General features: G+C 40.6%; 1 protein-coding gene across 1 annotated transcript in view; it reads right to left on the bottom strand.

The window, feature by feature from the left end:
• The window catches only part of LOC149459305 (CD109 antigen-like), a 106,412-nt gene that overhangs the window by 66,384 nt on the left and 24,711 nt on the right, over window positions 1-15,317 (bottom strand). Inside the window, exons 9-13 of the mRNA XM_089681385.1 lie at window positions 13,153-13,255; window positions 10,752-10,861; window positions 8,929-9,138; window positions 1,339-1,434; window positions 1,185-1,250 (exon numbers count right to left, since the gene is read on the bottom strand). Of these exons, the coding sequence (XP_089537511.1) occupies window positions 1,185-1,250; window positions 1,339-1,434; window positions 8,929-9,138; window positions 10,752-10,861; window positions 13,153-13,255 (585 nt within the window). The remainder of the gene's footprint in view (window positions 1-1,184; window positions 1,251-1,338; window positions 1,435-8,928; window positions 9,139-10,751; window positions 10,862-13,152; window positions 13,256-15,317) is intronic.

Raw genomic sequence — 15,317 nt, 5'->3', positions numbered from 1 at the left:
CAAAGCCTCAATATTAAAGTCAACTTAGATGTAACAGTTATTAACACTATTGGTGGTACTTTTGTAACACCCTCCTAGTTAGCTAGAGAGAGCTTGACTCCAATTGTTAGCTAGGGCTGAGTAGCAGCCTGGGAGTAAAAGTTAGCTGGGGTCAATTTTTGGTCAGGGCTGAGAACTTTGGAGAAAGTCTATAAGCAGTGAATGGATCTGAGGAGTGGCTGATCTGCACTTTTGAGGTAGCTTGGCCAAACCCCCAACAGGAGACTTGGCAAGGGGCCAGGACAATTCTTCAAAGTGATTGAGCCTGCTCAGTATCAGGAGAGTTTAGGTGGAAGACAGAGAGAATGTGAGGCTGGAGGCAGGAGTCTGTGAGGAGGCCCAGATGGAGAGGGGCTCACCTGCAGGCAGGGGACCTTGGAAGGAGGAGCACTCAGGACGTCACTGGCCTCCTGAGGGAGGACCACCTGCGAGGCAGGGAAGGAGCAGCCAACATACAAGGCCTGGTAGCAGCCACCAACCCACAAGCAGCACAGGAGAAAGACTGAGTGAATAGGCCTGCACCCCTTAGCCTTCTGGGGGAGATTAGCTGCTGGTCGGGACTGTCCTATTGTCTTAAAGTAACAGACACTGGATTCCCTGCTCAGCGATTCCTCCAGGCAGCCAGATAGAGGAGAGTATGGGGTGGTACACTGGGAAAGGCTGGCAAGCTCTCCAGAAGAGGATCTTTTGTTGTACAGACTTGTAAATAGTTTCAGTTAGTTTGTCCTCAGTTACAGTTCCCTTGGGCATCCCATATACTCCGTACCCCAGCCAAGTTTTATTATCCCCTAATAAAACATTAAAACAAGCTAAAGGACTGGTCACTGTCTCCTTTAAGAAAGTCTGAATGGAAAATGCGAGTATACTAAAATAAGTGATTTTACTGTGGTCTGCTTTGCAACATTTTTGCAAGATTTTTTTTGTCTGAACTTCTCTTCTGATGGAGACATTGTGTTATTAGGACAGGAACTGAGGGGATACCTCCCCAAAAGAGACAGTCAAGTACAACAAGTATTATTTCCTTTCTGTGAAAAAAAATATATTAACATATTTGCTGGAGATTCAATTTAAAGGACCATTGTCCCACAAAAAATTAACACAGTATATATTATATATTCTGCATGTTCAAATCTCATACAACATACCACATAAAAGAGCTCTTCCACTTCCACAGGGTAGGCATCAATCTGCAATTGAAAGGGAGTTCCAACCTGATATTAAAACAATAGAAGTGAGTATCATCCTTTTACTTTGACTTCTGGAAGTTAAATTCAAAATGTTTTCATTCATTTAAATTACCGTTATGGGTGAATGGGGTTCTTTAATCTGGATGTAAGTGTTCATTCCATATGATTTGTACAAGTACCAGACTTGAGTGTTATTCTGATACTCAACCTGAAAATTAAAAAAAATATATTTTAAAATAATGCTAGCAAAATGCAAAGGATTTAGATTACCTGAAAATAACTCCTACTAAACTATTCGTAATACTAAATCTAAAATAGCCTATAGGATATTAGCACAACATGCAACTGACATGTGGCTCTTCAGTTGCTTTTTGCTGCCCACCTACAATAACCTGATAACCTTCAGTCGTCTAAACCTCTCCTCCTGCCATCTGCTGTATTTATGAGTATTCAAGACCTAGCCTTGCATGCAAACATACATTGATTCTGTGTTGTGGTATAACCTGTTATATCTAAAACACATAGATTCAGCTGTCATAGTGCCTCTAATTCAATATACACTAACGGTTCTGGTGCTACCTGCTGTGCACCTCCTAAAGTGCCTGACACTAACAAATAGATAAATGTTCTCTGCTTGAATCCCTGAAATCTTCAGTCTCCTCTAGCCCTTTCAAGTGTGGCTCACTCCTCGTCTCTATCCCTGGAAGATTTCAAATCAGTTATGCATCTACCAAATTGCCTCTATGGTTTCTGAGCCTGCAGCCACTGAGATCATGATTGATACTGAGTCTTTCAAGTCCCTTGTTCAATGTGTTGGTTTAGTTAGGTTAGAAGGGTGGTAAGGCATGTGGGTTATATTTATGATAACCATAAATTTGGCCAGGTACACTAGGTTAACATCATATAAAAAAAGGTGAGGTTACAATGGGTCGAAAAGCGATCACCTAAAAGTGGTATGGCCAGAATAACATTTTTTAACTTAAACAAGGCTTTGCAATGGACATGCTAGGGTTTATAGTGACGTAACCAAGGGCACAAAGTGTAGATAGGTGATCGGACATAGCCAAAATGTCAGTAGAATTGTTGAGTGGCTAGTTGGGCAATCCAAACTACCTACAGTTTTGGGGAGGGGAAAATAAAGGGGGCAAAAGGAAAAGAGGTTGGGGATCCTGGGGATCTTCTGGCTGATAGACACAAAAATAATGTGTTGTTAATAGCAAAAGCACAGCAGTTCAGAAGCAGCAGTGCAGCATCAAAGTGTTGAAGGAGGTTATGGTCTACCTACGCTTTTTAGGTCTTTGAATATTTTGTGATCCTTTCTTGTAGCACTGCCTCGATTTTAGCATGAACCACTGTTGTGTCTCCCTCTTTTTAGTCTCAACCAAGTTAATTGAGGAAGGTTTCCTTGTTTTCACTATGGTTTGCTTGGCAGCCATACTTATAGTAATAATTTAAATTGGGTCATTATAATGTCATCTGGTTGACAATTCAAAAGAGCTAAGCAGGTCAGGAGTGATAAACAGGGTAGAGAGAACCTGGAATATATCCATTCAAAACAAGAATACTGTGGGCAGGCCCCCCAGACATAGTAATGGATGCCCGTGTCTCCTTAGCTGCAAAAACAAAGCAACAAGTAGGAGGGGACATATTAAGATACTCTGGCTGAGACCAGGTACCATCAGGTCATAATCTTATAGTTTGCATCCAGGGCAGCAACATTTTGCTTCAAGAAATTAGTGTCAGTCCATAATGCATTCCGGTCACATGATATTAAAGCAACTCCAATGGCAATTTCCCATTTATGTGTATAATCTTGGGGGTACAACCAGGTTTATCTAGCAGTTGTAAGTAAAGTTTAGAGATTAGTTCAAGAGCATGAGGGTATGGCTTACAAAGTGTTCAAATTGGGCCATTGTGACAAAGGCCTGACACGTTCTACAAAGTGGGGCATAAAATTGCTTAGATTGCAGGTAGTAAAAAATCTCAGAATTTGGTAGGCTGTGAGTATATTGAAGTGTTGGGAAAGTCTTAAAAGACGTGGTGCTGGTCCTATGACAGAGTCTAGTCTGACTACCCAGGGTTCAAAGGAAGATGGGGTCGCAGGGTCACATGAATGGATGAATTTTTGAATCAGGACAGCATAGGTATGTGTGGTGATATGAGGCCATAAGGAGCAGGGGCCCTGAGTTTATCTTATTTATCCCAGAGGGTGAGAGAATGTTTCAATAATGGCTTTGCAATGTGTTGACAATCTGCATGATTTAACCACAACAAGTTTGCTACAGAGAATCAACCACCTCCATATGTACCCAGAGTGGGGTTTTATTCACTGAATTATATTTCATAGGTTGGGGTAGTTGTGCTGCATTATAATATTTAGCAAAGTTGACAAAAGTCAGTTTAGCAAAGTTGGGGAGACACAATCCACCTCAAAGTTTGGGGAGTTTCAGCACACAGTGGGAGAGTCAAGGTCTGAGAGTTCCCCATATAAAGGTGGTGACCCCATTTTGAAGAATACAAAGATAGTTGCCAGGACTGTGATATGTAGTACCTGGAAAAAGATATAGGATTTTCAGTTATCCTTCCCAGCCAGGCGATTGGCAGATAAGACCAGCGTGAGAGGAAGGAGGAGAAATGAGACAACATGGAAAGGTAGTTAACTTTAAAAAAAAGTCTTCCACTCTCTTTTACAACTTTATCCCTAAATATGGGAGGTATCTAGATGCCCAAAAGAAAGGAGCCATCAGCTTGGCTAAATAGAAAAAAGACATAATGAAGATATGACCAGGACACTCAGTCAAACGCCTTCCTAACATTGAGAGAAAGAAGATAGGTGGGAATGTGAGTACATGCCACATGGATTATTAAGGAGGCTCTGCAAACATTGTCACTGGTTTGATGTACTGGAATTAATCCTACTCGGTCCTGATGAATCAAGGAACCAAAGATAGGAGTAAGACAGGCTACTAAAATGTTAGCTAATAGTTTGGCATCCAAGTTGAATAGAGATATGGGCATAGATTTGATCATGACATGGTGTCAGAGTTTTGTTTAAGGGCCATGGTGATTACAGCAGTTATGATTTCTGAACAGAAATGTTGCAGGTCAAAGAGGGTGTTAAAGGCAGTCATAAGCAAATTTTTTATAGTAAGCCGCTACAAGCCACTTCCTTTAGAGAAATGGGGGCTTTCTAGAGAGTCACATTGGGTGGTGGTGAGTTATGGTATAGTGCGAAAATCGAGAGAAAATCCCAGGGCTGGTTTAGGTGCCCCTCAGCACTATAAAGTTGCATGAAGAGATTCATGCAATATTTTGTGAAGGTTTCTTGTATAATTACCAGCGGAAAGCTTTAGTCGGATTGCTTTATAAATATGCTCCAGCTTCCTAAAAGCAAGCATCTGCTTTAAAGGCCTTTGTATAATATAGGTGAAACTAGAAAAATTAGAATATCGTGCAAAAGTTCATTTATTTCAGTAATACAACTTAAAAGGTGAAACTAATATATGAGATAGACTCATTACATGCAAAGCCGTGATTTGTCATAATTTTGATGATTATGGCTTACAGTTGTGAAAAGGTGCAATATTCTAGGCTCAAAGTGTCCCACTCTAATCTCCTAATTATGCCATAACACCTGCAAAGGGTTCCTGAACCCTTAAATGGTCTCTCAGTCTGGTTCAGTAGGAATCACAATCATGGGAAAGACTGCTGACCTGACAGTTGTGCAGAAAACCATCATTAACACCCTCCATAAGGAGGGAAAGCCTCAAAAGGTAATTGCAAAAGAAGTTGGATGTTCCCAAAGTGCTGTATCAAAGCACATTAATAGAAAGTTATGTGGCAGGGAAAAGTGTGGAAGAAAAAGGTGCACAAGCAGCAGGGATGACCGCAGCCTGGAGAGGATTGTCAGGAAAAGGCCATTCAAAAGTGTTGGGGACTTTCACAAGGAGTGGACTGAGGCTGGAGTCAGTACATCAAGAGCCACCACACACAGAAGGATTCTGGACATGGGCTTTAAATGTCATATTCCTCTTGTTAAGCCGCTCCTGAACAACAAACAACGTAAGAAGCGTCTTACCTGGTCTGTTGCTCAGTGGTCCAAAGTCCTCTTTTCTGATGAGAACAACTTTTGCATCTCATTTGGAAACCAAGGACCCAGAGTATGGAGGAAGAATGGAGAGGCACACACTGCAAGATGCTTGAAGTCCAGTGTGACGTTTCCACAGTCTGTGTTGATTTGGGGAGCCAAGTCATCTGCTGGTGTTGGTCCACTGTGCTTCATTAAGTCCAGGGTCAATGTAGCCATCTACCAAGAGATTTTGGAGCACTTCATGCTTCCTTCCGCAGAAGAGCTTTATGGGGATGTTGACTTCATTTTCCAGCAGGACTTGGCACCTGCCCACACTGCCAAAACCACCAAAACCTGGTTCAATGACCGTGGGATTACTGTGTTTGATTGGCCAGCAAACTCTCCTGACCTTAACCCCATAGAGAATCTAAGGGGCATTGCCAAGAGAAAGATGAGAGACATGAGACCAAACAATGCAGAAGAGCTGAAGGCCGCTATTGAAGCATCCTGGTCTTCCATAACACCTCAGCAGTGCCACAGGCTGATAGCTTCCATGCCACGCCGCATTGAGGCAGTAATTGTTGCAAAAGGGGCCCAAACCAAGTACTGAGTACGTATGCATGCTTATACTTTTCAGAGGTCTGATATTGTTCTATGTACAATCCTTGTTTTATTGAGTGCATGGAATATTCTAATTTTCTGAGATTGTGGATTTGGGGTTTTCATTAGCTGTAAGCCATAATCATCACATTTACGACAAATCACAGCTTGAACTATCTTGCTTTGCATGTAATGAGTCTATCTCATATATAAGTTTCACCTTTTAAGTTGCATACTGAAATAAATGAACTTTTGCATGATATTCTAATTTTTCGAGTTCCTCCTGTATATGCCTTAATCTTCACACTGATTTCATAGCAGATTCAGTCAGAAAGAGATCAAGCTCAATTCAGGCTTTATCTAGGAGTAACTTATTATCTGTTTTGGGGGCAGTTTGGAGAGATGTGCAACAGTTTTGGAATTCATTGTCTAATTTATGGTGTAAAAAATTATAACTTAATGGTTTAAAATACAACTATGATAAAAAAAATATTACCCCTCATTTCTTTGTAAGTGGGCAAACGTACAAAATCTGCAGGGGATCAAATAATTTCCCCACTGTATATTATCCACGCTTCTGGGGACCTCTCTTGTGTACAGTTTGCAGGAGACGGTTGATGGTCTTGCAGGGTGTATTGAAGTTCTTCTGGGGTGTGCAAGGTGAAGAAAAATGAAGGGTGAAAGGGAAGTTTTATTTATATTTAATTTGTTGATCCATAAAGAGCTGATATGTGTAGCCCTGGTAGGCTAGCAAACCTTTCTTGTGCTGTTTTGAATAATATTAATGAAATTTGGCTATAACATCTCTATTAGGGCCCTCGGGTTGGTGACGAATGAAAGCCTAGCGAAAGTGGTCCATTTCAAGTTTCTCAATTGGAATAGATTTTATTAATTCTTCAAAGAGAGCAGTGAGGGTGGACATGAGATCCAGCACTTTCTCAGGGATCCCTCTTATGTGTATGTCCGACCGCCGAGATCTGTTTTCAATGTCCTCAAGGTGGGTCTAGGGAGTGTGAGAATTTCCTCTGTGATTGTTTCCAGTATGAAATCATGGCCCTAAATTGCTTTTTACAGGGTGTTCATCTTGTTTTCAAGATCAGATGCACATTGTCCAAGTTTGCGGATTTCTCGCAAAATGTGGTCTGTAATTTGGTCTGAGTCCACTTTAGAAACCTTGTGCAGAATTTTTTTGAATTATTTCATCAGGGATTGTGGTGAAAAACCCTCTAGTGCATTAAGCTGAGAGCCCGTAATGTTCACTTCAGAGTCCCCTTCTTCATCTGGATCTCTGTGTACAGTGGCAGGTTGGCATGATGGGACCATGCAAGGAGATGGAGAGTGCACCATCTTTGTGGAGAAGACATGGCCTCTTTGATGGATTTTGTCCACATTTTCCAGTGGGAGAGAAATTGGACAATTGCCCCGTGTACACAATTTGTTACAGAAGGTAAGGTGCTCAGTCCAGAGCTTGATCGAAGCTGAGTGTGTGCTGCAGCCTACTCTCTTCTCCCGGGAGCCACAGAGATCTAAGACAGCATCATCATCCCTGTGTCTTATAGAAGATCTCCATGACTGCTGCCAGCCTCTTGAGCTGGTAAGGAGTACTGGACACCTTGTTGATGCCGGGGATTTGAATACCGGAGGAATCTCATCTCCTCAGCAACATCTTGAAACTTTGGATGATTTGGCTTTCCATACAACAGACCTACTCTGATGTCAGCTGCGAGTGTAAGGTCCTTCAGGCAGCTCTTTGAGCTGTAGTCAGTTCTTAGTTATGTTTATATGGTGAGGGCCTGTTAGTGTTTTGTTGCTTTTGCCCATCCCTCAGTTATACTGCTTTTAGATGTCCATGTCAATGAATTCCTGTGTCCATCAATGAAAAGAAAGCAAACTAGATTTTTGTACTTATTTTAAAATACATTTCTTGAAGTTCATTGAAAGACACAGGCTCCACTGCTATTTTGATCATGCATTTGGTACTGCTTTTGTACAAAACTGTCATTTAATTTTAGCATGTGAGCATATTTGTTCTTCATTTAATAAATAATGTAGAGACAGTACTAAACAACATGAGTCTCTCTTTAGGGCCCGATCCATCCATCCATTTGGGGGTCTTGTGGGGCAGTGAAAGAAACCAGTTGAGGAGGATTACTGCTACTTCTAATGCATTGTTGGTGGATTACTCTAACCAGGAGAGATTAAGGCAAGCCATATAAAATCACTTGATTCCCCCATTAACACAGCCACCGACAGTAATCGCAAGTAAAAAATCTGACAGACTGGTTGTACCAAAGTTGATTGATGGAATGACTTGGGTACAACCTGCCTGCCCATAGATGGATCAAAGCTTTTTTTCTGCAGTTTTTCAAGCCTTTGACTATGGAGGAGACTTTATGTTGTTTTTTCATTTAAGAACACTTATCTTTTATTACAAGAGTGCATTTTGAAATATTGATTATTTATGTCAGATTGAATATTTTTTGTGTTTGTATAATGCAACATTGTTTATGTTTTATATTGACGTATGTTTGGGATAGTATGTAGCACTGTACTTATTGACACATTCACACAAACAAGCTGGATAGAGGAATTCCCCCGACCCTTCTTCCATTGGGACTCTGTATTCTGACACTACCACCTACTGTCAGAATTCTCCAATCAAGGAAAATTGTACATGTCCCTTTCACAGAAGTCGATCAAACAATGCAATTCTGTTGAGCAGGGACTGACACAGACTGAACAACATTTCTGCTGATCCCTGCTGAGCTGGCCGAATTTTGATCAGTGTGTGGCCAAATTTACATTAGATCTATAGAGTTCTATCAACAATAGTCTTTGTGTAGCAATAGAGATACTGCTGAATATCAAATGAAAACCAGTCTAAACCTGCAACCTGTGGCTAAAATATTATTAACATGCAACATTTCATTTTCACCTGACTATAAAAAAGAAGGAAAAAAAGTTTTTTTCCCCAGAGGTTATTAACACCTACATCAATTGCTTTTTTTATTTAAAAAATTTCCATTTCCATACCTCAAGTATAATCATTACAGTATTTGGAAGCACTTCAAACTCTATGCTGCAAATGCCATCCTGCGGTTTGATATGTTGCTGAAAAACGAAGGTATCTGGAAAGTTGAAACCGTACCACCAATAATAAGGAGACTGTGTTATATTCAGAAAAATGTTGCTTTCTTTTTCTTCAGCTGACAATGGCTCCTGATCCACTCGCATGAGTTTCATCTGTGAGAGTGATGATACAGTTATTAGGCTCACTTAATATAAGTAACAGTGTGTTACATGATTCTAACTTAAATGCAAATTTCAATGAAATATCATGCTGAGTACAGTTAATTCTGAAACTATATTTAAGATTTAACTAACTTCACATTTCATCAGTGAATGCTTATGGAATTATTGAATAATAAAAAAAGACATGGGGACTACCTAAAATTGTGTCAGACATCCCTATAAAAGCTAAAGTTTACTAATCTCTCTATAATTTAAGTCCTTTATACCTTTTAGAGAGGATTATTTACGAAAAGGTTGGGGGGGGGGGTGGTAGTTAAGTTTGGGCTTGGGCTAAGTTTTAAAAGGTAATTTTAAATGTTATGTTTTGTTATATATTATGTTTTTTTCAGGCTTGGCTGGCAATACAGGATTAATTTTTTATTCGTTCAACCCCAAAAAATTACACGATTCCCCCATCCATACATTTGAGGTGGATGAGGGAATCACTCCTGCTGTGCTATGGTATTCAGCCGGCGGGGAGTCTTCTTTGCCTTCAGGATACAATGATCAGTGCCACCAGCTATAGCTGGCGGCACTGATTGTTTGGGAAAAACCAGCAGGGACCGGCTATAGCTGCTGGTCCCTGCTGAAGACTAAGAGAGAATATCCTTAAAGCGGAATTCCAGCCATTTCAGTGTTTATTAAATGTCAGCAGCTACAAAATCTGTAGCTGCTGACTTTTAACTAACACACACCTACCTGTCCCAGGGTCCCGCGATGTTCTCATCCGCAACGGTCCCTTCTCTCCTCCACGTATCCGCTCCCCGTCCCCCCAAAAGGTGGCAAATATGGCAGTGGAGGGGGTAAAGGAGGCAAAATAGCCTAAAAATATAGGCTGAGAATATTTGACTGCAAGAGGGAATAATATGGAGACCTCTGCACTTTATATTAAAGTTGGAAGGTGTACAGGGCATTCTGGAACCTATTTGCTTGCTTAATAAAAACCATTCTAGTTTTTAGGATGTCATCAGTGTGTGGCCCACTTTTTTGAACTGACATGCAGTGTGGAGCGAGGGTGGGCTCCTGGGCTTTGGCACCAGGCTGGTTCACAAGATTGAGGAGGAACAAGGGAGTTTTGACAGCAGTGGGACATACTAAAGAGAAACTGATATTTTACACATTATGGGGATTATGTGTGACTTTTGATTGAATGCTAATACATTCATGCCACAATTATTTCTTTATATAAATAGACAGTTCTCTAGCTGTGCTGGGAACTCAATGTGCTCTCCTCCAATGATCAGACTTTTGCTGACATGCCCCCACCCCGTACAGCCATTCAATGGGAAGAACGGTGTACTGCTGTTTCTCCTCCCCAAGCTCTTATGCAGCTGAGAACAGAGGAAATGTGATCACTTTTTAAAAAGGGGAAAATGTGTTTATAATGTTTTTTATATGTATACATAAATGTTTTGCCTTTTATTTCTAATTTAAACTGAATAGCTTGTTTTACCAGGTGAGGGTTTACGTATACTTTACATGGAGCTCTGTATGTCAATTAAACATATGTGAAGTGGTTCTGTATTTTTTATGCATTGTTATTCAAAACATTACTTTGTACTGACCTTTGAAGTGAAATTTGTGCCAGGCATAAATAATCTATTGCTGTCATGTAGCATAAATATGTACTCAGAATACACTCTTGTAATATTTGATGTTGTACTGATTGTGATACCTATAAATATAAGATTTAACATTTTTCAAAACAAAATATTGCAATATTGCAATTACACAAAACATGTCCAACTACACTGAGGGAATGATTTACAAACTCAAGTACAAACTGTTCAGTTAGCAAAGGGCATGCTAACTGAGCTTAATAAATAAGTGGAAGCTATGTTCGCCTTAAATACCCAATCATTTATGAAAGAGATTTATAAAAACATGCCTAGATTACTGAAGTGATCATAATTTAACCTTATTTACTAAACTCTGTAAAGTGAACAGTCATAGCAAGGACACAGTTAAAAATTGCCAGAAATACTTATAAGCTAAGTTGTCATACTACTGCACTTTAGTAAAAGATTCCATGGATAAACCAATAATGTAAATCTGTAAAATAATGTGGGAAAACACTTGTAATGGTTTAGAATAACTCAATGTAATCCCTTGCTATACTACCTATATCAAATATCAGGATGTTTTCCATCTACAGTAAAGTTAGCCTCAATGAGTTATAAAGGTAGCAGTACAGAGTACATGTTGTACATATTTATGGTATTGGCCATACCCTCAGAATACAGAAATAGTGTTCTACTGCTCTGTTACAGCCAAATACATTATTCCCAGAAGAATGTGTCACATTTTTGGAACTTAGGACATTTATAAGCAAACTCTATTATCTTACTTGAGCTAGAAATCCATTTATCTTTGGCTTAAAAGACAGAGGCAGGGATGGATCTACTACCATAGCAGCTCATGATGGCAGTATCAGAGCACCGTTTATTTATTAGCAAACTCTATTATCTTACTTTAGGTGGAAATCCATGTACCTTTGGCTTACTAGATGGGAGTCAGGGATGGAACTATTACCATAGCAGACCTTGATGGCAGTATCCCAGCACTGTTTATTTATAACCAAACTCTATTATCTCCCTTTAAGTGGAAATCCGTGTGTTTTAGCTTACTAGATAGAGACAGGAATGGAACTATCACCATAGCAGTCCATGATGGCATTATCACACCACCGTTCATTTTTAGCAAACTCTATTATCTTATTGAGGTGGAATCTATGTGCCTTTACCTTAATAGATGGAGGCGGGGATGGAACTACCACATGGCAGCCCATGATGGCAGTATCACAGCACCGTTCATTTATAAGCAAACTCTATTATCATACTTGAGGTGGAAATTCATGTGCCTTTGGCTTAATAGAAGGAGGCAAGGATGGAGCTACCACCATAGCAGCCCATGATGGCAGTATCTCAGCCATGTTCATTTATAAGCAAACTCTATTATCTTACTTGAGGTGGAAATCCATGTGCCTTTGGCTTACTAGATAAAGGCAGGGATGGAGCTACCACCATAGCAGCCCATGATGGCAGTATCTCAGCCATGTTCATTTATAAGCAAACTCTGTTATCTTACTTGAGGTGGAAATCCATGTGCCATTGGCTTACTAGATAAAGGCAGGGATGGAGCTACCACCATAGCAGGCCCTGATGGCAGTATCACAGCCATGTTCATTTATAAGCAAACTCTGTTATCTTACTTGAGGTGGAAATCCATGTACCTTTGGCTTATAGGATAGAAGCAGGGATGGAACTACTGCCACAGCAGCCCATGGTGGGAGTATCACAGCCCTGTTCAAGCGGCACCTGTAGTATTGAATAAGCAGTGCTATCTAACACTGTTCCAAGTTGAGGTCAGTACAAAACTATATGTGGTTTGGTTATGTATAGGTTGGCAATGGGCTGTCAGTAAAGCCCCATACACACGGGCTGAATATTGGCTGAAATTAGCAGGTACAGTAGATACCAGCCAACATTTGGTCTGTGTGTACAACATTTGGCCTTGTTTGACAGAAGCCTATGTCACAACCAACTTCTGTCGAATGAGCATGCGGGAAAACCAACAGCAGATTGGTATCTGATCAGTGCTTTCAGCCAATGACTGTGAATGCTGACTAGTGTGTTGTGGCGGGGCAGTCCCCTGTCAGAACACAAAGGCACAGAGATCACTGTACTATCATCAAATACCTTCTTGCGAGCTGCTCTGTTTTTTTTTACACTTACTGTGTGTACCAGGCTTTACAAACTACTACAAAACTAACCTGCCAGTATGTAGTGCTAGTCTGGAGGACTGCAGTAACCAGCTGTCGCCAAGCATCCCCCCTCTTAAGTTTAGGTAGTCTAGGTCATTATTATGAGAACATGTTCAACAATCTACAGCTTTTAGGATGTACATTAGTTTTGGTAACTCTGTATCAATTATCAGAATTATTTTAGCTGTAGAATAAAAAGATACCTGTACACTCCTCTGTAACTGAGGCTGTTATATTTACTATGCCCCACATCAGTACATCCAGCAATTCCATGTGTGGTATGCTGAAATTTACAGAACCAGAAATCTGTAATCAAAACATGAACAAAAGTTAATGTGTTTTATCATAAAGCATTGTTAATTATGTACACACCTATACACATTTGTGTTTATTTAAAGGCCCATTCATACCAGGTGCAATGAGCAGTCCCAACGCATAGACAAAGAAAATTGCCTTATGTTCAATTTGAATAGTTCACACAACTTTATTGTTATTGTGCTAAAAAAAATTAGGACATGCAGTACTTTGTTCACCACAGCATGGAGTTTCATGTTGTGACATACAGTGGGGCAAAAAAGTATTTAGTCACCCACCAATTGTGAAAGTTTTCCCACTTAAAAGGATGAGAGAGGCCTGTAATTGGCATCATAGGTAGACCTCAACTATGAGAGACAAAATGAGAAAACAAATCCAGACAATCACGTTGGCTGATTTGGAAAGAATTTATTTGCAAATTATGATGGAAAATAAGTATTTGGTCACCTACAAACAAGCAAGATTTCTGGCTCTCACAGACCTGTACCTTCTTCTTTAAGAGGCCCCTCTGTCCTGCACTCATTACCTGTATCAACTTGTTATCAGTATAAAAGACACCTGTCCACAACCTCAAACAGTCACACTCCAAACTCCACTATGGCGAAGACCGAAGGACACCAGAAACAAAATTGTAGACCTGCACCAGGCTGGGAAGACTGAATCTGCAATGGGCAAGCAGCTTGGTGTGAACAAATCAACTGTGGGAGCAATAATTAGAAAATGGAAGACATACAAGACCACTGATAATCTCCCTCGATCTGGGGCTCCATGCAAGATCTCACCCCGTGGGGTCAAAATGATCACACGAACGGTGAGCAAAAATCCCAGGACCACACGGGGGGACCTAGTGAATGACTTGCAGAGAGCTGGGACCAACGTAACAAAAGCTACCATCATTGACACACTACGCCGCCAGGGACTCAGATCCTGCAGTGCCAGACGTGTCCCCCTGCTTAAGCCAGTACATGTCTGGGCCTGTCTGAAGTTTGCTAGACAGCATTTGGATGATCCAGAAGAGGATTGGGGGAATGTCATATGGTCAGATGAAACCAAAATAGAACTGTTCGGTAGAAACACAACTCGTCATGTTTGGAGGAGAGAGAATGCTGAGTTGCATCCAAAGAACACCATACCTACTGTGAAGCATGGGGGTGGCAACATCATGCTTTGGGGCTGTTTCTCCGCAAAGGGACCAGGACGACTGATCCATGTACAGGACAGAATGAATGGGGCCATGTATCATGAGATTTTGAGTGCAAACCTCCTTCCGTCAGCAAGGGCATTGAAGATGAAATGTGGCTGGGTCTTCCAACATGATAATGATCCCAAACATACCGCCCGGGCAACGAAGGAGTGGCTTCATAAGAAGCATTTCAAGGTCCTGGAGTGGCCTAGCCAGTCTCCAGATCTCAACCCCATAGAAACCTTTGGAGGGAGTTGAAAGTCCGTGTTGCCCAGCGACAGCCCCAAAACATCACTGCTCTAGAGGAGATCTGCATAGAGGAATGGGCCAACATACCAGCAACAGTGTGTGCCAACCTTGTGAAGACTTACAGGAAACGTTTGACCTCTGTCATTGCCAACAAAGGATATATAACAAAGTAGTGAGATGAACTTTTGATATTGACCAAATACTTATTTTCCACCATAATTTGCAAATAAATTCTTTCTAAATCAGCCAATGTGATTGTCTGGATTTTTTTTCTCATTTTGTCTCTCATAGTTGAGGTCTACCTATGATGCCAATTACAGGCCTCTCTCATCTTTTTAAGCAGGAGAACTTGCACAATTGGTGGCTGACTAAATACTTTTTTGCCCCACTGTACCAATAAAGCTGGAAAAAAGGAAATAGTGCGATGTGCTGTAATCTATGCATTGTGTCCTCCAACATTACAACACAGTTGCTGATGTGTATCAACCCTTATTCTAAAAACAATCCAAAATCTTTTCTTAACATTCTTTTGCATTAAACCGCATAAACACAGCCAGTACTTGCATCACAAAAGAAGTTTTAGAACTTGCATTGGTCAAGTGTTTTGTTTACATCTTTTCT

The sequence above is a fragment of the Staurois parvus genome, unplaced genomic scaffold, assembly GCF_062004578.1.
Source record: "Staurois parvus isolate SC_StPar_1 unplaced genomic scaffold, SC_StPar_1.0 ptg000264l, whole genome shotgun sequence".
Classification (NCBI taxonomy): Eukaryota; Metazoa; Chordata; class Amphibia; order Anura; family Ranidae; genus Staurois; species Staurois parvus.
Note: the sequence above shows the minus strand (reverse complement) of the source record. Positions and strands in the feature narration are given on the sequence as shown.